Source organism: Eptatretus burgeri, chromosome 14, assembly GCF_056783735.1.
Source record: "Eptatretus burgeri isolate ZD-2024b chromosome 14, Ebu_testis_v1, whole genome shotgun sequence".
NCBI classification, from domain to species: domain Eukaryota; kingdom Metazoa; phylum Chordata; class Myxini; order Myxiniformes; family Myxinidae; genus Eptatretus; species Eptatretus burgeri.
Genome location: NC_140974.1, coordinates 27,339,892 through 27,361,390, shown reverse-complemented (window position 1 = coordinate 27,361,390; position 21,499 = coordinate 27,339,892). Strand labels below are relative to the sequence as shown.

At 45.0% G+C, this 21,499-nt stretch overlaps 2 protein-coding genes across 6 annotated transcripts in view; one reads left to right on the top strand and one right to left on the bottom strand.

Annotated features, from left to right (window-relative positions):
- IWS1 (interacts with SUPT6H, CTD assembly factor 1) overlaps positions 1–21,499 on the top strand; it is a 76,418-nt gene that overhangs the window by 25,946 nt on the left and 28,973 nt on the right. For all 5 annotated transcript variants that reach the window (XM_085854145.1, XM_085854142.1, XM_085854143.1 and 2 more), the window contains exons 6-11: positions 7,966–8,029; positions 8,221–8,348; positions 13,206–13,356; positions 14,641–14,723; positions 15,814–15,943; positions 19,969–20,086. In XM_085854145.1, the coding sequence (XP_085710271.1) occupies positions 7,966–8,029; positions 8,221–8,348; positions 13,206–13,356; positions 14,641–14,723; positions 15,814–15,943; positions 19,969–20,086 (674 nt within the window). The remainder of the gene's footprint in view (positions 1–7,965; positions 8,030–8,220; positions 8,349–13,205; positions 13,357–14,640; positions 14,724–15,813; positions 15,944–19,968; positions 20,087–21,499) is intronic.
- The window catches only part of LOC147012852 (uncharacterized), an 86,990-nt gene continuing 81,430 nt past the window's right edge, over positions 15,940–21,499 (bottom strand). The window contains exon 5 of the mRNA XM_085854148.1: positions 15,940–17,001. Within this exon, the coding sequence (XP_085710274.1) occupies positions 16,918–17,001 (84 nt within the window). The 3' untranslated portion in view covers positions 15,940–16,917. The remainder of the gene's footprint in view (positions 17,002–21,499) is intronic.

Genomic DNA, 21,499 nt, shown 5'->3' with positions numbered 1-21,499 from the left:
CCCCTTCCAATGAGCCAAAGAAGCAGGCCATATGGGGATGTGAAAATTTTGATTGGGAGTTGCACCAAAAGTGATTGCAAGATTGAGGGATGACAGAAGGCATGAGTGGCTTGTTTGAGGGAGGATTGAAGTGCCTGGTTGGAACCATGTTGAGGTTCCATGAGGCTGGTGAAGAGATTTTGATGTCTCGGTTAAATTGTTGGAAATAAACGATTAGGGCAGTATGGAGGAGGCCAATGGACGACGGACGTTGAGACAAATTAATTGGGGTTTGATGACAAAGTGTACCACTTAAATTTGATGACCAAGTGGTATCCGAGGGACTGGTGTGTTGTTGTTTTCACATAAACGTGAAAGGTGTTGGATGGTGTTGTGGACTGGGTGTGCGGCACTGTGGAATGAATGACTAAAGTGTTTGGGTGAATGGCGTGATTGTGTAAATGAGGAGAGTGAGTGCGAACAACGTACCCTGTCGGTAGGAGTCTCCTCACCAGGTTGGTGTAGGTTAGGGGGACTTTGAGGATTCGACATGGATTCTGGCTGCTGTTCCATTGTGCAGGCGGACTGCGAGGGGTAGGTGCAGGCCAAGGTATGGGGATACTGGTTGGTAGTGTGACATGGTATGGGAAGTTGGTGAGTTGGGAAATACACAGATGCCAACCCTCCCGATTTCATCGGGAGGCTTCCGAAAATTCACCCAAACTCCCGCCCTTACGATCACTATCCTTATCCTCCCGAAATTTTGATATTTTTGCACTGTTCACTAATCAGAATGTACTAGTATGAGAATTGAATGAAAAGCATCGTCTGCTACGTACAGCATGTGGTAACTCCATAACGTTCGCTGCTACCAAATTGTACGTAAAAAATTGCAAATTCAAATGAGGAGCAGCGAAACATTGGGTCTGGATCTCGCTTATGCGATCATGCACTGAGATTTAGTGCATGCGGTATGTGTGCAATACAGTGCATGCGGTATGTATGCACAGTGTATATGCATGCGATACGCTCACTGCATGCAGCTGGGCCCCGTACCAGCCCGGCGGTCGCGACCACCGTGCGGTGTTTAACAGCCGCTAGAGTTCTACGAGTCGCGCTGCAGCTGTGGAACATCGACTTCGAAGTTACCGATGCTTCAAGCCCTCGATGTTGATTACGAAATGGCAGAAAAGAAGCTTACGAAGACCAAGAAATGGTCTCAGAAGTACAAGACCGAATACAGTCTCTAATACCCGTGTATTCGAAAGTCTGAAAGAGGAATTCATCATGCGTATTGTACAGTATGCAGCGTTGATATTTCAGTTGAGCACGGAGGTCGCGATGATATTCGGAAGCATTTTGGAAGCAAACGGCACACAGACATTGCAAAGGAGAGATCTTCGAGCACGAGTACCAGTACACTTCTGAATTATTTCACCAAACAAGGGACAAGCGAGGAAGAGGATGTTACCCGAGCGGAACTTCTCTTTAGTGGATTTATTGTGGAACATAACTTGCCCATATCAGTCTCAGATCATGCTGGACCTCTATTTCAAAAGATGTTTCCAGATTCAAAAGTTGCTTCAAAGTATGGATGTGCAAGAACAAAAACTTCAGCAATAATTGGTGAGTTGTCAAATGTTACTGCTTCATCTATTGCCGATATTGCTAGACTAGCTCCATTTAGCCTAGCTACAGACGGTAGCAATGACAGTGGTGAGGCCCAGCTATATCCTGTCCTGATTTCGTACTATGACAACAGTGCTGGGATTGTGAAGCAAGGTTTGCTAAGTTTGCCTGCGTGCAAACAAGATTCCACTGGAGAAAACATTTTCAAACTGCTTGATCATGAGTTCAGTGACAGGAAAATTCCGTGGGGAAATTGTGTTTCCTTTTGTGCTGATAATGCCTCTGTCATGGTGGGCAAGCACAAAGGAGTCGCTGCTTATATCCACAAACAAAATCCAGAGTGCTACATCATGGGATGCCCTTGCCATATGATGCACAATACGGCCAAGAAGGCGGCTCAGGCCTTACCCATTGAATTAGATGACTTTCTCATCGATATTTACTACTACTTGGACAAAAGTAGTAAACGCGTCAAAGGAGTGAAAGCACTGCAAGAACTCTGTGATGCCCCGACACACAAGATTCTGAAGCATGTCGCAACAAGGTGGCTGTCCCTTGGTCAGTGCCTAGACAGGCTGATTGAACAGTGGGAGCCACTTCGCCTCTTCTTCAAAGAAGAAGTACGAAGAAAAATGCAACCAACTGTAGCCAAGACTCTAACAACGAGCAAGAAGGACGGCACTGTATCTACTGCCAGTACTGGCACTGCAGGATCAAGCACTAGTGGAGCAGCATTCACCACTACCACTGCAGTATCTGCTGCGAAGAAGACAGCAGGGACAGCACCAAAACCAATGCTGAGAGCAGGTAGCATCACCGGCCCTTCATCACGTTCATCTACAAAGCAGATCCCTTCAGAGTCGAAAAAGACTGTGATAGTCCCATCTACAGGCAAAGAAGGACCCAAGTTAAGTTCTGCTTTTGCCAAATCACTTGATAGAAGCTCAGCAAAACCTTCGAATCAGAGGTCTTCTTCCTTGGCTGCACGTACCTCAAGCTCTCTCCTCAAACGTAAAATTGGATCTGGTACTACGAGTCTGACCTCTTCTGCTGGCAGTAAACGCAAGTGTGATCGCCCTGCGGCTAAGTGTACCACGAGTTCTACAACTAAAAGCGCATCTTCCTCAAACACTGTGCAGGAATCTAGAGAAAAACGTGTCAACAGGATGTTCTTGTCTCCACAAACAAAACTCTATTGTTTCTTCCTTCGATATGCTAACAAGCTTTTTGAGAAGGGGAATCTTCTGCTCCAAAGAGACGAACCCTGTATTCATCTCCTGCACAGAGAATTGAATGGTCTTCTGAAAGATATCTTCGTACGGTTTTTGAAACCATCGGTGTCATCGGTTGCTCTGGTAAATGTACCCTTCTCTGACAGAAATCATCAGAAGAATGATGAGGACCTCATGATTGGGAACGATGCCAAACTGTATATAAGGGAACAAAGGAGTCTCAAGAAATCCACCTTCACTCTGAGTGAGTCAGACATCCAAGGTTTCTTCAGTGCAGTTCGCTCATATTATGTGAAAGCCTGCAATTACATCTTCAAAACCTGGCCGCTAGATGATGAATTAGCCAAGCATGCTCAGGTGCTGGATGTTAAGCTACACCAAGAAGTGGGGTTTGACTGTGTGGAGTTTTTCATCAAGAAATTCCCCTGTCTGTTCAGTGGCGGTGATAGTGACATAGACAGTCTTGAGAGTGAATTCGCTCACGACCAGGCAGACGCCTCCATAGCTACAATTGCTACTGAGACAGTGAGAGTGGATGAGCAGTGGCATCGGATTTCACAGCTCACAGATCCCTGCACTGGTGCCAAGAAGTATCCTAATTTGAGCAAAGTGATGAAGGGAATCTTGGACATTCCTCATTCGAACGCATCATGTGAGCGGGCACTCAGTCTTGTACGGAAGAATCGTACTGAATTTCGTCCCAATTTGAGTGTCAAAACCCTGGAAGCTCTCTTAATTGAAAAACTAGCTCATAGCACCCCTTGCTACCAGAGAGAATACAGCAAAGACATAATCAGAAGGGCTAAAAGAGCCACACAGCTGTCACTCAGCAAAGCTGCCATGGAAAAAGCAAGCAGCAGTAGTACCAGCCAGTAAGGTAAGAAAAATATTGCTTCTTTTGTGCTTTTTGTTAATCTTTGATTGTCCCCTAACTTACTAATATTAACATACATGTAACATTAAAAAGTGCACAATTTTCCCCTTTTTTGTTCAAAAAGTGGGAATTCTTAACATGTTAAATGCTCCAAAATATGGCTCAGAGGGCACGAGAGAGCGTCTAGAACCCCAGAGCTTCCAGGGCCCTAAGGCGGGCCCTGGACCCCGCCGCAAGGGTCGAGCGCTCTGCGCTCGAGATGTGCGCTTAGCGCACATTATTTGGTGTCGGTTGCAAATCCTCCCTAATTCTGATTTCCAAAAGTTGGCATCTCTGGAATATATGGCAGCAGGGCTTTGGGGGTTCCTGGCAGGTGAAGGCTGTCAAAGGTGCCAGGAGAGCACCGTAGGGTTCTGTGCCAGGAGAGCATGTTAGGTTCAGTGCTATGAGAGCACAGTGTAGGTGCTATGAGGGCAGAGTATGGGGGCGAGAGAGAGCCAACCCTTAGTTAGGAGTGCCAGAAGCACGATCAGGTGAACCCCGAGGTCGCTGAGTGTCCTCCACCCCCGATTAGAAGCAGGCAAAGAGGCCTAGTAGGAGTCACACTCCCCAGCCAGCGAGTTATGCCTGGAACCACCAAATGGAAAAAGACATAGAAGGGCCTTGCCCAGGTTTAATAGAATGTAACAGTGTGCCAGGTTGGGAAAAATGGGTCATTAGGATCATTCTAGCCATAGCAGGGTTTGTTGCATTGTGTAGAACTAAAAGTACATGGTTAGGTTCGATGGACTCTCCTCCGCACCATTCATGTGTGACACCTGGAACGAGTAGTGTTGATGGGAGAATTTGCTAACCAGGGTCAGGCTAGGTCATCCTCTCCAAGTGCCAGAGAGGCCACCAGTATGTCATGAGCACACATCCACGAAGAAAACAGATGAGTAAGAAATACACCATCCTGTCTGTAAAAGAAAAAAAAGAGAGAACTTAACCGAAACAAGTCAGGCAAGGAAGGTTAAGGGTACACTCCATCTCACCTGGTCTAAGGTCATCGCACCCATTTGCGTCCTCAGGAACACCTCCGAACTGCATTTGTTTACCATCGATATCACCGTGCCACCATTGCTGTGTCATCTGCTGTCCAATGCAGGGCTTGTTGCCTGTTGCTGCTTGTAGGTAGGCCATATGGGCCAAAGCATTTTTGTGGGCCATTGAGGCCAAAGTGCTTTTGTGGGCCGTTGCGGCTGAAGATTCATGCCATTTTGTGGGCTCAGTAGGCCGAAGAACTCTTTGTGAGATTAGACCACTGGGCCAACTGAACTCACCTGGTGAGAGGCCAATAAGGCCACGAAGTGAGGAAACCCTCAGTGGTGAATGGATAATACTGCTGGGAGGGGGCATGAAGGAGCGAACACGTGAAAGAACTTTGAACTGTTGTGTATGGGCGGAGCGTGTACTGTATGGGCAGAGCCCCGAGTCACAGTTGGTGGTGGTCACGTGGTTGTGGCTTCATATGTCACGACTCTCCCACTAGGGACTTGTAGCACCAATAGCGTCAGAAGCAGCATGTGCTGTCATTAGCAGTGTCCTGTCGGTCGTGTGCCTGGATAGTGCATCAAGTACGTAATAAAGCGGGAGTTATGGGCATCGTACGCCCACCCTCTCGCTCGAGGCAATAAAGCGGAGTTGTGCTATCCTCCGGCTCGTATCTGCCTGCTCGCACCTCTGCCACGACATTACATGAACCTTTGAATGTCCTGCTCCTATGCCAATATTAGTGTTAAAAGTAAAATTGAATGCCCTCCCGTTCAAATCCATAATTAGAATGTTAAGTACTGTGCATAAAGTGTAAGTTTGTTTGTCAGATTGGTGACCCGACACACAAGGATAGGGACATGCCAATCTTACTGTGACACTTTGATTTTTGGAGTTCAGTGCTTCCCATGTTGTGGGTTAGAGTAAATGGGAGATCTGTGCTGTACGTTAGACATGGCCATTGCCGTGGGCTGCCCCAGATGGAGGCTCAGAGAGCCTCGGGAGAAAGGTGGGGGTAGTGTTACGGAAATGGCACTTAATGGGACTACCAAGGATAGGATTAGCTCAGATCCACCATTAAATTCATGTATAGATAGGTTGTGTGGTGTAAGGGACGATATGTGTGTGTCGGGAGATGTAGAAGACTGTGTTTTTCTGTTCATACGGTGGTGGAACGAGAGATGATTCTTCTTCCTCTCCTGTACGAATGGGAGGGGAGTGGACGAGAGCGAGAGGTGTGGCCTGGACAGGAAGTGAAACGAAGGGGCGGAGCCTTTGGTGAGAGAGTCGCCGAGAGAAGCGAGAGAAAGGAGAAACAAAAGATGAGTATGTGGAAATAGTGGTGCTCGAAGTGTGCTCGTGTTTCGAAGCGAGCGGAAAAAGGGACCTCGTGGACAGGTTCAGTTTTGGCGGTTTGAAAACTGCAGGCGGTTGAGAGGAGTGCTCGTGTCTCGAAGCGAGCGAACAAAGGAGTGCTGTGTGTGAGGAACGGCCGGGTTCTCGAGGCGTGCTCGGAGTCGCTTCGAGGCGAGCGAACAAAGGAGGGGCACCGTGTTGGATCTGCCGGGAGAGATGCTGAACCGAACTGCACGTCGGTGATTCGACCAATAGAGGCACTGAGAGGACGAAATGGGAGTCGGGCTTCAAGGCGGGAAGGCCGGAGAGGAGACGCCGGACCTTCGGATGGTCCTTACTCACCAACGGCGCGTCACGTTTGCCGATCCGCCTGTGGAACGCGGACCTCAACTGGGGCCTCGTCTGGAGAACAGGCCAGGCCGGGATTTGTGTGCTGGACCGTGAGAGAGATCAGCTGAGGCTCATCTTCGACCCTACGCGAGGTCAGAGCGCGCAGAGACCGCGCACGCGGTGACTAATGGAGGAAGAATACCGCGCCGCCATCTTGCCGCGCAGCACGTTCGAGCGGGAGTTTGAACCTGTGGACACCAACGCTTGTTACGAACGATATTCGTGCTTTTGGACATGGTCCTCTCGTCCATGAGCCATCACCAAGTACTCTGTGTGCATGCATGCTGTTTGTCTGTTTGTTTTGCTTGCACGTGTTGTATAAGGCATATTTTGTAGAATCCCCTCGAACCCTTCAGACCGTGGTTCCCTAGGTAAGAACGGGTAGATCGTTAGTATAACCATTGTAGTGTTTATTGCTTGTGTTGTGATCCCTGATGTTCCCCAATAAATATGGTTAATTCTTATGCAGTTGCCGCTATGGATTAATTCGTGTCGCGTCGAGGAACGATCCGTTCGATTGGCATATAGCACCAAAAATGGTTACAGGCTGGTTGACTCCGCTCGGTCACTGACAAAGCCAGTCTGTAACTTGGGGTTCTATCTCCCCAACTGGTAAGGTACAGGATTACGTTGGTATCGCGATTGAAGATGCGTGACCCGAGGCCTGTTGCTGAGCTGGCCGGCGTTATAGACTCCCAGAGACGGCGGTGGCGAGGCTGGCACTTAGGACCGGGTCAGATTCCCGCCACCCCGGATCCGCAACAATATGTATATATATATTTATATTTTTACATATGTATATATTTATATTTTTTATATATGTATATATATTTATATTTTTCTATATTTATATATATATATATATATATATAAATATATATTTTTTTATATGTGTATATATTTATATTTTTCTACATGTGTATATATATATATATATATATATATATATATATATATATTTTTTTTTTTCTATATGTATATTTATATTTTTCTATATGTATATTTATATTTTTCTATATGTATATATATATATATATATATATATATATATATTTATATTTTTCTATATGTATATATATTTATATTTTTATATATGTATATATATATTTATATTTTATAAATGTATATATATTTATATTTTTATTATCCTTGTGTCGTAAGAGGCGACCAGGGTTGCGTCAAGAAGGGCATCCGGCGTAAAACCTGTGCCAAATCACTTTGCGGATCATACAGATGATCCGCTGTGGCGACCCCGAACGGGAGCAGCTGAAAGAAGAAGAAGATTTATATTTTTATATATGTATATATTTATATTTTTATATATATATATATATATATATATATATATATATATATATATATATATATATATATATATATATATATATATATATTGGAAGTTACTTGAAATACTGGAGTTTTTCACTAAATTTTTCTCTGCTCTATAATTAATGCATGTTTATTTTCCAACAGCACGGGGGTTGGCAACCTCATTGCAGACATCTTTGGAGAATCTGATAATGAAGAAGAGTTCACTGTGAGTATTATAACCCACTATTTCATATCCTGTTCAATTCCCCTCCTCTATTCTCTTGTGTTGCTTCACCTCTGATCTTTAATATGAAATGTTTGTCCTGTTCAGATAAAGTTTCGTTACTTTGCTTTGCTATATTTATTGTGCTGCCCTACATATGGATTTCATTCTCTCACTGTTTTGGTATCTGACAGGGCTTCGGGCTCGAGGAGTTGGAGCAGGAAGCTGCTGCAATGGGAAAGAATTCTGGAAGTAAGAGAGTTCGTGAGGACTCTGACTCTGATTCACAAGAGGATGAGCGGAGACACATACCAGGGGTCGAGTGAGTGTTGGTAACATTTTGATGAACATGCAATCGTTTCATCATTTTAAAACTCCCTAAAATCAGCCATCTCCCTAAAATTTAAAACTTACCTCATCTTTTTTTTCTGACTTAATCTTTAAAAAAAATATAAAAAATTCTTCTTTTAACCTCTCACCTTACACCTCCTGAAACCACGTTTTCTTCCCACTCTTCTTCTTCCTGTAACTTTCGTCGAACTACCAGCCTCCTGTGTTTGCTGATCCAAATTCACCAACACCTACACGATTTTTCTTCGACCTTTCCTTTACCTAATCTTGCGTAATCTTTATCAAAAATAATATAAAAACCGGTCTCAAAATGTTTCAACTTCCTCCTTCACACGTGTGGTTCTCGGTATTGTATCATAATTCATAACTCGTTTTCTTCTTCAAAAGGCTGTTTTCAATTCGACCTTTCCTTCATCCAGTGTCAAAAAAGTCCCACTGTTGCAATGTTTCTTTTCTCCATTCTCTTAATTCTCCTTTATTTCATCCCTCACGTAATGTCATTAAATCGCATCTCGGATTTAAAATATTTTAAATCCCAGCTTGCAATGTATGTTCGTGTTCCATCAATCGTCTTTTTTTCCCCAACTTCAGTACCAATTCACCCCACCTCCTTAAGTCTACCTCCTCCTAACCCCTCACCTGTTATCCTCTCTCCTTACCCCTCCCATCTTGCCCCTCATCCTACCTCCACTCTTGGCACCTCTTCACTGTCTTCTGCTTCAGTATCAGCTCCTCCTCTGTTGTCCCAAAGTGTCTGGTGTTCTAACATCTGTGGGCTCCATTCTAACCTAACAGATATCTCAATCTCTCAATCAGTACACTCATCACCACAAACATGCTCCTTCCTTCCTCTCAGCACACCTCCCCCCGAACACCTCAAATTTTGTACCTCCCCCTGCCTGCTCCCTTCTTCACAATACCTCTACTAAGTCTCATTCTTCACCTCTCCCATCACCCCCCTGCACCTTGGCCATGCCTGCTTTCATCATCTTCCATCCTCTCAAAGCTTCCCTCTAAACCCTCCCTTGCAAAGCAGTCTTCACACTCGTCCCCCTCCAAGCTTCCCTCGCACTTTTCTCAAAAACTCCCCCCTCACCATTTTCCCTCAATTCTCCCTCCTCACCCTTCTTCCTCAACTCTCCCCCCTCGCCCTTCTCCCTCAACTCTCACCCCTCACTTCCCCTTCCCAAAATTGCCCCCGCCCCTCACATCCACAAAGATGCATCCTTCCCCCACCCTCTCTCTTCCACCTCATCACTCCACCTCTTCCAATCTTCAACTGCCCTCTGCCCCTCTCTTATTACTCCCCACAGTACCTCAACCCATCACCACTAAGCCTTTTCTCCTCCTCATCCGGCCCTCTCCCCAAGCTCTTCTGCAATCCCCCACACTCTTTCAAAAACTCTCCTGACCTCCCCCTCCTCCCTCGTCCTACCCTCCCCTCCCCTGCACCGAAACCACCTCTTCCTTTTCAGTGTGGACCTCAAACATCCGGGGCCTTCGCTCAAACCTGACAAATCTTTCCATATAAGTTGCCACTAACAAATCAGACATAATCTGCTTAACAGAAACTTTCCTCCTTCAAGACATCTCTGACTCCCTTGTATTTCTCCCTGGTTATTCCCTCATCCGGTATGACAGACCTGATCCTCGTCCTGGTGGCGGAGTTGCTCTCTTCATCAAAGACGCTATTCCTCACTCACCATGCACTGCCCTCTCTCCGCCACACCCCCAGGAATACCTCTGGCTACAGTTTCCCCTCAACTCCCACCTCAAGTTTATATGTGTGTTGTACTGTCCACCAAACAGTGATGACTCCATTTACATTTCGCTCTCCAAAAACATGGACCAACTTCTATCCTCTCATCTCAACTCTCTCTTCCTCATATGTGGTGACTTCAACCGTTATCATGCCAGTTGGCTGGGTGTGGGTACCTCTCTCACCTGCCATGGCACTTCAGCTAAAGACTTTTGTGACTCATTGGGACTGACACAATATGTCAACTTCCCGATCCGGATCTCAACCAACGGTACTCTATCTCTTCTGGATCTGATTTTGACCAATTTCCCTGAAATTATCCGCTGTTCTTCCTCCGCTCCAATCGGTTCATCTGACCACGTGCTTGTCAAAGTAGACATCACTCTGGCTGTTATTAGAGAACCACCTCAGCGCCGTTGAGTCTCGCATTAAACTCAGGCCGATTGGCAGGGTCTCCAAGCAGCCATCAAACTTCTAGACTGGTCTCCCATCGCGACTTTCTCCAACATCAACTCGTCTTGGGAATTTTTTCAAGGAAATTTGCTCTCTCTCTTATGCACAGATTTAACCCATCTCATCTTCAGTTGTCCTACCCTTCCTCCCACCCATGGTGCACTGAAGCTTGTGGCGAAGCAGTTGTCCTGAAAGAACTTGCCTTTGCATCATGGAAGGCTAACCCAGCTGAAGGAAATCTCAGTTCCTTCCACAATGCTCATAACAAGTGTGTATCTACCCGCAGGAGAGCCAGAAAACAACATCTTTCTAATCTCAAGTCTGAACTCTCAAACCTGTCTCCCTCCTCCAATTCCTGGTGGTGTCCAGTTAAGTCTGTTTCTGGTGTATGTTCCCCCTCCATCCCTTCCCTCAAATGGCCGCACAGCTGACACTACACGTGAAATGGCTGAATGCCTAAATTCCGTGTTTGCATCTAAATCTTGTGTCTCAAACCCATCGTTTTCTGTACCCACCTTACCCAGTCACACCCAGCTGTTCCTGGACTCTGTGTCCTTTTCTCCTGACAGAGTGGAGAGTTTGTGGTCAAAGCTCGACTCAGATTCTGCAACTGGTCCAGACGGCATCCGCCCACGTCTCCTGAAAACCTGCTCTACTGCTCTTGCTCACCCTCTCTCCGTTCTATTCACCCTCTCATTTGCTCAAGGTCATCTGCCATCTGCTTGGAAATCACCAAACCTTACTGCCCTGCATAAAAAATATGCAAAAACCTGCAACGACAGACCAATCAGCCTTCTCCCAATCATCAGCAAGGTTCTGGAATCCATCATCGCTTCAGACATCAAATCCTTCCTCTTCTCCAATGGCTTGATTTCCGATCATCAATTTGGATTCAGACCAAGTCACTCTACCCTGGATATGCTGTTTCTGCTCTCCCAACAATGGATGAAGGTACTCAATTTTCACATGAAATCAGAGCCATCTCTATTGACATATTATGTACCTTTGATACGGTCTGGCACCCTGCCCTGTTCACCAAACTCTCTTCCTATGGTATCCAAGGCAATCTCCACTCATGACTCACAGACTTCCTCTCCTGTCGCAGCCAACGTGTGGCCCTTAATCGAGTTCTCTCATCCCCTCTTTTTGTTCAGGCTGGAATTCCTCAAGGCAGTGTTCTGGGCCCTGTTCTTTTTCTGGTTTTCATCAATGATCTCTCTGACTCTGGAAAATCCTCTTTACCTCATTGCTGATGATTCCACCCCCTGCCTTACAGTCTGTCATCTCTCATATCGGCAAACAGCAGCTTCTTCACTCTCTGCATATCTGGATAAAATAGTAAGCTGGTCCAACACGTGGAACGTGTCTTTCAACCGACAAATCTCACACTCTCATAATGTCTCTCCGATGGGACCATCTGGACCCCCCCCCCCCCCGAAACATTAGCCGACTGGGCATCCTCCATCGTGCAAAGTCCTTCCTTGGCACACCTGAGCTCCTGACCACGTACAAAGCTTTCATCCACTGCCTGATGGAGTAATGCTCTCCCCTCTGGGCTGATGCTGCCGCCTCTCACCTTTCTCAGCTTCACGCTGTGGAAAACAAGGCATTTAGTATCATTGTTATCTCCTGTGATGAGGCTGAGTCTTTGGGTCTCTTACTCTCTCACCGCAGGTAGGTCGGTGGTCTTTCTGTCCTCTACCATCTCCTCTCTGGCCTTGCCCCCCCTGCTCTGTCTGACATATGTTCCCCCCCCCCACATTTCCGCAGGGTGCTCAACGTCCGCCAGCAACCCCCTTCGCGTAAAACTACCAAAATCAAGAATCACTATTGCTCACCTTCACTCTTTCATTCCTCTTTTTTTCCCCCACCTTTGGAACAAACTCTCACACTTTCTTCAATCCCACTCTTCCCTCCAGGTCTTCGAAACAGCTGTTCACCACCATCTCTTATCTTCCCACATCCAAAACCATCATCTTTTCTACCCGCTGTTAATCCACTTCAAACCCACCTCAAACCCACCTTTTTCAAATTCCTTGCTTTCTTTCATGAAAGTCCCTGTCATGTAAGAACCTGAAAGTCCCTGTAGTGTCCATCTTGTTTATCCTGTGTAAACTTGATTGCTCCCCTACTGCATGTTTATAAAATAATTGTTTTTAAAAAGAAAAGAGGTTCTTAAATGTTATATTTTTTTAATACTGAAAAAGACCTGATAGATGTGTGTGCGCACGTGTGTGTTTCACCGCATTGGACCACTTATTAATTGGGGAGGTTTTCATTCGTCAGTGCTGTTTCCCACCGTCCGCCGGAGCTGTTTCCCACCGTCCGCCGGAGCTGTTTCCCACCATCCGCCGGAGCTGTTTCCCCCCGTCTGCCGGGGCTGTTTCCCCCCATCCGCCGGGGCTGTTTCCTCCCGTCCGCCGGGGTGCCCTTTCTTTATTATAGAGTATTGTGAACTGAGAGAATAAACAGTTTGTCTTGCCACAAGCCACCATTGTCGGTCGTGTGCAAAATTACCCCACCCGTGGTTGTTCTTTAGCAAGGGTGAGTGGGAACGTCAGGTCATTCCCTTTTTTATGTGGCAACCACAATCTCTTTCATGGTTCCTGTCTGCAGCGCTGACTTTGTCTATGACTTTGACCTGATGCTTCAGCAACGAAAGGAAATGAACCGACGTCGCCATCGGCATCGGGATGGTGGGACATTCATCAGTGATGTTGATGATCTAATTAGTGCCATGGTTACACACATGAATCAGGCCGCAGAGGTGAGTTTGTTTACCCTTTTTTCCTCTCAGACTTTTGGACAAGCAATCCTAAAGGAGGCTTTTTAGATGACTGGATTATTGAATGCAACTGAAAAGCATCATCTGTCTATAATTCCAGCTGTGTGTGTGTGTGTGTGTGTGTGTGTGTGTGTGTGTGTGTGTGTGTGTGTGTGTGTGTGTGTGTGTGTGTGTGTGTGTGTGTGTGTGTGACCGCTGTTTCTCAACAACCACTGGTCCGATCTAATTTAAACCTGCCAGGTATATTGCTGGGGACCTGAGTATATGCCTTTTCAAGGTTTGATATTAATCGGACAAGTGGTTCCCAAGTTATGGCCATTTATTTACCAAACCAATGACAGGACACGTTACTGCATAGGCGTGGCCGATGGGGAAAGGGCGCCATTTAGTTACCAATGACAGGACACGTTGCTGCGTAAGCGTAGCCGTTGGGGAAGAGATCCTCAGCCGCGTTCCCCATTACGAGTTACAACGTACGGACTTTCGGATCATGATGACTAACTGTATTCTAATAATTTCTCTATTTCTTATGCGCATTTATAGATAAACACAATGCCCCAATCCAGTCGTCGCTTACGAGAGCGAAGGAACGGCCTGTGTGTTTGTTTGTTTTTGTTTTTTTTGCACGTACGGCCACGCACGTACAGGCACGTGAGAGCGAAGGAACGACCTGTGTGGTTGTTTCTGGCACGCGGTTTGAAAGTTTTTTTTTTTGTTGTTTTTTTTTTTGCACGTACGGCCACACACGTAGGGCCACGCACGTAGGGCATGCGAGAGCGAAGTAACGGCTTGAGTGGTTATTTCTGGAACGCGGTTTGAAAGTTTTTTTTTCTGCACGTATGGCTACGTACGTACGGGCACGCACTAGTGTTTTAAATTGATTTATGCCCTTTGGGTTTTCCATGGGCATAAGTCATAAATAAATATAAACGCATATTTGCTTTATGTGGGCTATTATCCACAAAATCAAATTTGATTTTGCTCTGTTGATTTCATTCCTGTGCACCCTCCCTATCCTGCTTACCCCATTGCTGCTTTACATATATTATCTTTTTAATGGCCAAAGTATTTATTTATGTCTTGCATTGTTAATTTGACTTCTCTTTACCTTGTCTGTCTCACTTTTTTTCACGGATGTTACAAAGATATGAGGAGGTCTCCTTTCACTCTTTTGCTTTCTACATACTCCTGTTTTTCACTTTCTTATTCAGCATTGCTCTCGAAAGCCAGAGGCAGTCCTTAATGCTTGTTTGATTTCTTTTAAAGGCGGACAAAGAGCTCAATACACAAAAAAAGCCAGCACTGAAGAAGCTCACAATGCTGCCAACGGTCGTGACCCATTTAAAGAAGTACGAACTGCAGGGAATGGGATTCTTGACTGTGTGCTTTGTATTCTTACGTATAAGGTTTTGGTAATCAACGGTAAAGGTACACACACTGTATATGCATTATAAATGCAGATGGGCCACACTTGAGCCAATAGAGCAAACCTCATTGCATGTCACGGGTCTTCTGAGTTGAGAAACCTGGGCCATTTTGGAGTGTAACCCTGTGTGTAAGGGGAATGTAATTATGAGGAGAAGAAATGGCTTATTGGTGTTTCATTCCGACATTTTTATGCTGGAATGGTTTTGCTGGCTAATCATCATCAAATGGGCATGCACAGTAGCAATGTAACATATTTATTTGGGAAAAAGCCTTTATCCTTTCTCGACAAGTTATTCGCTGGTCCTCAAGAAAGACAGCTTTGCTTGAGATTCCCAGGAAGTTTCATAATCTCACTGTATTTTTACATTGAAACAGAAATCATGGGATGATTTTGGAACATTCAAAGTGTGCATGCTATTACATACTTTTTTTGTTGAAAGAACAGATTTTAGAAAAGATGGGGAAGAGGAGAGAATATAAGAGCACGAAATAAAATTGCCGGAGTTAGGGGTAGAATATGAAAAGTAGATTTGAAGGTGTTTGCAGTTGCAGTAAAGGAGGGAAAGAGAATGTATGACACATGGGGGAGGGGAGGAGCATACCACGATACCACGTGGTATGATTCAAATCAGACAAGGATACCACGATTCGTTTTTTGTGTATGTAATATGTACATTTCATCTTACAATTTTACTCTTTATAAACTCTGAATGTAGTTCATAAGGAAGACCTTTTCTATGTACGAGATAGGTTTTTCCTTATCTTTCTTTAAATTTGGATCACTAATCGGTCAAGGAACTACCATCATCAAATGGGCATGCATGGTAGCAATGAGAGACGGAGACAGAGAAAGTGAAAGTGAAAAAGCCAGAAACAGAGAGAAATATACAATTGAAGAAGATGTACAGATGTAGTTAAACACAGGTACAATAAATGGATGGATTGCATAAGAAACCCTCATTTCATTCATTTATATGACCAGTCCTTTTCATTGATTTGTTTTTTGTGTAGACAAGACCTGAAGGAAACTTTCATCGACAGCGGTGTGCTCACAGCTATTGGTGGTTGGCTCACTCCTCTGCCAGATAAAAGTTTACCCAATCTCAAGATTCGTGATGAGCTACTGAGAATCCTGCATGAGGTATGAATGAGCGATGGGATGAGAGAGCTCGGTATTCTCATTTTCATGATTGATTAACACAGGCTCGTCTCGGGATCGCAAATATTATGACACTTCACAAGGCTTTGTACCATGTAAATATACAAAGGGAATGAGGAGCTATCATTCTGCCTCATTCGCTCCATTTTTCTGACTTTTTACAACTTCTATCACACTTAATGTTAACTATTTACACTATCAGAGGGATGTTGAAATTTGTAACTTCATTAATGGCTCATTCATCATACTAAACTTTAAAAATCCTATGTGTGTATACAGTTTTGTATGGATGTATTTGGTACGTGGTGAGGTGGGTATGTCTGAAGCTTCAACAATAAGAAACAATTTTACTGATCTCCACAAAATTTTACACGCGTACTTGGGGTAGCCAGGGTCAGGTCATGGGCAAAAAATAACCACCCGCCCTTACCCCGCGAGAATGGCGATACTTGCTATTTTTGCCTGAACACGCGATAGTGAATATGCTTTACTGACCCCTGCTGGAGGGAAGGAGTATTAATAACCACTGGCACAAAATACATTTTCCCCACCTTCACCCAACCCTTCACCCCCCTCCTTCCCTCGAGTTTGAATTCCATCTATAATTTAATTTGGGGTTTCTTTGAGACCCTTCATATATTGATCCTGTGATGACATTGCACTAAATTTGAGGAAGAAGTTTCTTGGCTTTTGTGTCATCAATTGTTGTTTGTGGGGGGGAAAAAATCCACACTTCTGATCCAACATGATCTTTTTCTGTTTTTATGCAAATAACTAGTCCGTCCCCCACTTTTATGTCGTCTATGCCCTATGGCATGACTTTGTGGTGTAATGGTTAGAGCGCCCGCTATGAGTATGGGAGGCTGGTGATTCGAGCCCCATCCAAGTCAGACCAAAGACTTTAGCAATGGTACGTGCTGCTTCCTTGCTTGATGTTCAGCATTTAAAAGGATAGATCACGGACAAACAATGCTGGGAAGGCAATGGCGAACCACGAAGTACAACCCTTGCCAAGGAACTGCTTCAGCAGCACCGACACTCTGTAAAGACAGTGTGGTGCAGGTTTTTAGGTTATGGCATATTTTATGACTTGTAGTACTACCTATCACCAGGTTGAGCTGTACGATACACATTTACATTGAGAGCATTGGGGTCCTCTTCCCACCCTGAGCCTCCCGGGGGAGCTATGAACTTTGACAACTTAAAATCGACATCCTGAGTACAACCATCAGTTCTCAACTCATTTAATCTATCAGTTTAGTAGTGCATAAAAGTCCAGCATTACACGCACTTGGACACACACTCTGACGCGTGCGCACAGACACACGTGCACAAATGCACAGACAGACATATACAATCACAGATAGACATACAACCACTGACACGTACAGACATGCCCAAGTAGACACACAGAAAGACAGACACATGGACACAGATGCACAAAGACAGACACATGGACACAGATGCACAAAGACAGACACATGGACACAGACACAACGATATACAGACATGAACAGATATACAGACACAAACAGGTATACAGACAGACACAGGCATACAAAGACAGACTTACAGATGGACACAGGCATACAAAGACAGACGTACAGATGGACACAGGCATACAAAGACAGACGTACAGATAGACACAGGCATACAAAGACAGATGTACAGATAGACACAGGCATACAAAGACAGATGTACAGATAGATAGAAAGGTGCACAGGCAGACACCACACAGGCAGACCCATGCAGAGCCAGTCAGACACACACACACACACACACACACACACACACACACACACACACACACACACACACACACACACACACACACACACACACACACACACACACACACACACACACTCCTTGAATTATATAATATATGATTCCTTAAAATTTTTGTACAAACATAACAGGATGGACAAATCGACTGACTTTAACATAGGACAAGTCTGAAGACGACGATTGTTCACGAGCAGTATTTGAAGATGTAGATTGTTTCAGAAGTCAAGGATGAGACAATGTGATAATGTTTGACCAAGTTATAAAAATGATCAACATGATGTGGTACGAGTGACGGGTTATTAGCTGCAAAATGTCGAAAACCCGGTTTCGTTCAACAACTTTCAAAATTTGACCTTTGCTTAACCTTTAAAGGTCATAAAACAATGTTGTGGACATTAAAATAAGGAAACAGGATACGAGCTATAGCTTATTGGAGTTAGTTCGTCAAAGAAGGTCGAAAACCCGGTTCGATTCCCACAACTTTCAAAATTTGACCTTTGTGAACTTTAAAGGTCAAAGGTCAAGGATTATGACCTTTGGTGCAAAACTTCCTCTGGAACATTCCAGGAACAATATAACGTCATATAGGCTATATGGCATTTCGCACTCCTCGGATTATCCATACTTTGATGAAATCAGCGTAAAAACAAACTTGAAGGGGGCGCCACGGGCAAGGTGTTCGAGATAGAGCAAAATGGTTTCAAGACTTTAGGTGGAGGAATGGCCTCAAGATTATGCATAAAAAATATTGTCATCCGAGCTCTCAAACTTTGGGCAGTCTTATGATTTTTATGTCAAAATTCGCAATTTTCTAAGTTTTTGGCCTTGTGACCTTGACCTTGTGACCTTGACCTTGGGAAGAAAATGAAAAATCGAGCTCAGTGGGGCTATGCAGGTGCCATTGGGCTAACCAAATGCCGAAACCCCTGCCAGATTCGACAAAACCCTCGGAGAAGATGGATTTTTATGTCAAAATTCGCAATTTTCTAAGTTCGTGACCTTGTGACCTTGACCTTGGGACGAAAATTAAAAATCGAGCTCCGTGGGGCTATGCAGGTGCCATTGGGCTAACCAAATACCAAAACCCCTGCCAGATTCGACAAGCCGCCTCGGAGAAGATGCAAATTGAAATCGGCTACCCCTAAAAACACAATTCGAAATTTTCTAAGTTCGTGACCTTGTGGCCTTGACCTTGGGACGAAAATGAAAAATCGAGCTCTGTGGGGCTATGCAGGTGCCATTGGGCTAACCAAATACTGAAACCCCTGCCAGATTCGACAAACCCCTAGGAGAAGATGGATTTTTATGTCAAAATTCGCAATTTTCTAAGTTCGTGACCTTGTGACCTTGTCCTTGGGCCGAAAATGAAAAATCGAGCTCCGTGGGGCTATGCAGGTGCCATTGGGCTAACCAAATACCGAAACCCCTGCCAGATTCGACAAGCCCCCGAGGAGAAGATGCAAATTGAAATTGGCTACCCCCTAAAAACACAATTCGCAATTTTCTAAGTTTGTGACCTTGTGGCCTTGACCTTCGGACGAAAATGAAAAATCGAGCTCTGTGGGGCTATGCAGGTGCCATTGGGCTAACCAAACACCGAAACTCCTGACAGATTCGACAAACCCCTCGGAGAAGAAAAATTTTTACGTCAAAATTTGCAATTTTCTAAGTTCGTGATGTTGTGACCTTGACCTTGGGACGAAAATGAAAAATCGAGCTCTGTGGGGCTATGCAGGTGCCATTGGGTTAACCAAATACCGAAACCGCTGTCAGATTCGACAAACCCCCTAGGAGAAGATGCAAATTGAAATTGGCTACCCCCTAAAAACACATGTTTTTGGGGCTGTGGCCCCGCCCATAATGGGCGCACCACGTCCATTTTCAGGAAAACACAACTGGATCATGATATAAACCTCCCACCAAAATTTTATCAGGATCGGATCAAAACCCACGGAGCTATGCTCGGGACAGACAGAGAGACAGACACACAACAATAACGAATATAGTGGTCACTTATTTTTTTCGTGAAAATATTTTTTTACTTTTTTAGTGAACCAAAAAGGGATTCAAAATAATGGACTATGCATCATGAGACAAGTGAATGGTCCAACAAATGGGAATGTTTTCGTTTAATTGCGTTCATTATATAATTATTCCTTGACATTTTCAAGTTAAAATTGTGCAGTTTTATTTATTTTCATTCTCTCTCTGCTCCCCAGCTACCCAGTATCCCCCAAGAGGCGTTGAAGGGCAGCGGAATTGGGCGTGCAGTGATGTACCTTTACAAACATCCCAAGGAGACACGACAGAACAAAGACCTGGCCGGCAAGCTCATCAGTAGGTGTTCAGTTTATATTGCTGAAAGTTTCACCTGTAAACCTCCAGTCTCGACATATTTCCTCAAAATGAAACTTCGTTTCTTGGTGGGGTCTGTTGGAGCGATCAGTTTCTCTTTTTGTCGGCATTCTTAGCAACATTACAAATACTATATTGTTTAAAACCTGAAAATGACTTTTATGTGTATTTCCGATGACCTCAGTTTTCATTTTTTTTTATTATTATGATTGCCGACAAGATAGCAGCATCCAAGATTTCATTGAAACAGGTTCAAACAAGATAGCAGCATCCAAGATGTCATTGAAAGCCTGGATCTTAGTTTTGACCCAGGAAACCCATAATCCCAGAGGCTCCGACTCCTCATTCAGCACCTCGAGGGTCCCCAAAAGGATATCCAGAGTCTCCGCAAAGATGACTGCATCATCTGCGAAATCATGGTCAGAGATCTTGACATACCCAAACGATGCACCGCAGCTTGATCTCTTCGACATCCTCCCCAGAATCCAGTCCATACAAGTGCTGAAAAGTGTGGGGGCCAGTACACACCCCTGAGGAACTCCAGTAATAACTGGAAATTAGTCAGAAATTGTATCACCACATCTCACAGCACTCTCAGTACCAGAGTAGAGTTCAGACATCAGATTGATCAGATTTTGTGACACCCCACGACGACCAAGAATCCTCCAGAGGGCATCCCAATTGACTGAATCAAATGCAATTCAGAGATAAGCGTTAGCTGCAAGCAGCCCCTGCTGTGTTGACCTCTTTGGTGTTAGGCCTGACCGCTCTGGACACTGGTGCTCAAGCAGATGGTGGCGAACCCTCCCAATAATTATCTGAGCAAAGACCTTGTCCGGCACTGACAGCAGCGTAACCCCTCGGTAGTTGTTGCAGTCTTGGCGATCACCCTTCCCTTTCCAGAGTGAGACAACAAGGCCCCTTTTCCAGTCAGTTGGGATGATGCCAGGCAGAGCACAGAACTGCATGCAACGACACGAGTGCAGCATTTCCACCAGCCTTGAGAAGTTCAGCATGGATGCCACAGATCTCAGGAGGTATACCCCATTTCATCCGGTTCACCGCAGCCTGTGTTTCCAGAAGTGAATGTGGACCACAGTTGATTGGAGGGTCAGCAATAGGGATCGTAACACCCCTGACATCCAACACAACAGCTGTTGGGTCAGAGTGGTACAGCCACTCAAAGTAACTGGCCAAGTGCGCCTTCACTTTGGACTCCTCTGTCAAGAGCCCACCACCCTCCGCACACCGAGGGACGGGCTTGGAGGAACGCAATGATCGAATTCCACAGTAAGCAGGACAAGAATCACCTGACCACAGGAAATGCTCTACCCCCTCACAGATTCCTCACACATAGGCCTCCTTGTCCACCCTCATTGCACGTACAGTTTTACG